The sequence below is a fragment of the Microtus ochrogaster genome, chromosome 2 (genome assembly GCF_000317375.1).
Source record: "Microtus ochrogaster isolate Prairie Vole_2 chromosome 2, MicOch1.0, whole genome shotgun sequence".
NCBI lineage: Eukaryota > Metazoa > Chordata > Mammalia > Rodentia > Cricetidae > Microtus > Microtus ochrogaster.
Genome location: NC_022010.1, coordinates 32,729,032 through 32,731,272, shown reverse-complemented (window position 1 = coordinate 32,731,272; position 2,241 = coordinate 32,729,032). Strand labels below are relative to the sequence as shown.

The 2,241-nt window shown below is 45.9% G+C and overlaps 1 protein-coding gene across 1 annotated transcript in view; it reads left to right on the top strand.

The window, feature by feature from the left end:
* Positions 1-776: 776 nt before the first annotated feature.
* LOC101996271 (kininogen-1-like) overlaps positions 777-2,241 on the top strand; it is a 37,048-nt gene continuing 35,583 nt past the window's right edge. The window contains exon 1 of the mRNA XM_026785232.1: positions 777-926. Within this exon, the coding sequence (XP_026641033.1) occupies positions 792-926 (135 nt within the window). The 5' untranslated portion in view covers positions 777-791. The remainder of the gene's footprint in view (positions 927-2,241) is intronic.

The window sequence follows — 2,241 nt, the reverse complement described above, 5'->3', positions numbered from 1 at the left end:
TATGTATATTCAGGGAAATACTCACACACATTTAAAACTTTTTAAAAATGTAGAAGTTTTTAAAAATAAATAGTATCATAAATTTCACTTTTAAAGACTCTTTCTTTGGATTGGTCAAGTTACTTCAGCAGGAGAAAAATCCAATAACTTGACATGAGAATAAAAAGAAAACCCTAATGGACGTAGACTTGTTTGTTTGTTTTCTGAAGGTAAAATGAAGCCTTTTGTTTCTCACTACAGCACAGCTCACATTTTCCCCCCAGACGCTCTGGGCCACTGTGCACTGCTGTCTCCATTGGACGATGGATGGGTACACGGGAGTTTGTTCTACAATGTCCCTATAGTCGGCTTCCCCTCCCCGACACTGGGGATCCAGCCCAGGGCACATGTCACCCAAACTCTAAGCTGGACCCTGGCCTTTGGGGTTTTTGAGGCAGGGCCTCGTTACGTAGCTCTGCGGCCTTGAAGCCAAGGCCCTCCTGTCTCAGCTCCCCAAGTGTGGTACCCGGATTACAGGCTTCGCACTATGCCCACCTTCAACCAGACATTTAAAGACCCAGATATGTACACGTAAACTAGGTTTCAGAGAAAGAGGGTAGGGCTAATACTATGGGTGCTGCTTTGGAATCGTTAAGAATAGAAGTATATTATGAGCATTCTTCCAAGGAGTGTTTATGCAAATGTAAATGTTTATATTTTAAGAAACACACCGCTCCTTGAGTCTGAGAAGGACAGGTATTCGTAATGCATCAACTCCCACATATTTGCTGCTGGGTCCACTGAATGACGCCATGTGTTACCCTTGCTTTCCTCAGGTGGGTTCTGACACATTTTACTCCTTCAAGTATCAGATCAAGGAGGGCAACTGCCCTGTTCAGCGTGGCCTCACCTGGCAGGACTGTGACTACAAGGACGCCGAGGAAGCCGTAAGTCTGCTCTTCATTCCAAAGTCCCCGGCTGCAGCGTGGAACCCTCGGGGCTCTGTAACATTTAAATAAGAGTGTCAAACATAAAACTTGTACACATGATGGGTACATCTGAGGATTTGACCCCCATGGGCTTGTTTAAAGCCGGGGTACCTGTTTCTTCAGGCAGCCGTCAGTCCTTTACGGTGACAAAATTCAAAATCCTTCCAGCCGTTCTGCAAGAACAATATAAAATCCTTGTCTGTATTCGCTCAGTATTCTTGCCAGCCCTGTCCTGTCTGCAGCCTCCAGTGTTCCGCTCCTAGCTTCTGTGACATCACCTTTGCTGGCCTTGCTGGCCTGTGCCTGATACTTTCACTAACCTGCTGGTTCCAGTCCGTTCCGTGCTGCAAGGGACAAGGTTTAACTCTTTAGAATTCTTCCATTATGTATACACACCAACTTTCTTGCCCCCTCAACAGCGACAGACTTTCTTAATAACAAGGGCATGCTTTCTATTACTGAGTTTGTTTATGAAGGATGCACATAAACTTCTACTATATAGAAAATTTAGCCTCATTCCTGTCTGAATTCTTGAGAGGACAGAAAAAATAGGGATATGTCAATCAAAAACAGTCTTGTTGTCCTCCCATGAGAAGATGGTCCTAATAACCAACCAAAGCTTGTATGTCAGAGGCCACAGAGACAACAGATAGGCATTTGGGCTGAGTTCAAGGTCCAGTGAAGAAAAATATGGGAACTTCAACTATAATGAGCCTAAGTACAAATCTTGACTTTGCCTCCTAGTGGTAGGAAGCCACTTGGCCTTCCTCAGTAGGTGCTGTAACCTATTAAAATGGTACAACCTTGGTCTCCCTGGCTGGAGGAGGCTGAAACGAGATAAACTAAACAAGATCTCGTTGACAATAGGCATCTTAAAGAAACTCCAGATCTAGCAGCAGATGGATGCCTTGCACGGGTGAGACGGGATGGTGGGCAGTCATCTGCCTGAGAAGTAGATAATTCTCATAAGCTTGGACTCCCCTCCTAGATGGGATGTCAGCATCCTCTCGAGTGTGCTCACACTGTGGTCCTTCATGGTTATAAAAGAGCACACTGCACTCCAATTAGGAGACCAGGATTGCCGCACTGGCTCTGCCCCTCACTGAGCCTGTCTGGCAGCTCTGCCCTGCAGAATCTCTCAGAGCTACAGGGAGGCATTGGGGTGAGTTCTAGCCTCACATGATAACTCCTGACACCCAGTACAGTGGATAAGACTGAACAAGAAGACAAAAAGCACAGTTTAGCCCCATGCGTGGACAGCCACCATGAAGAC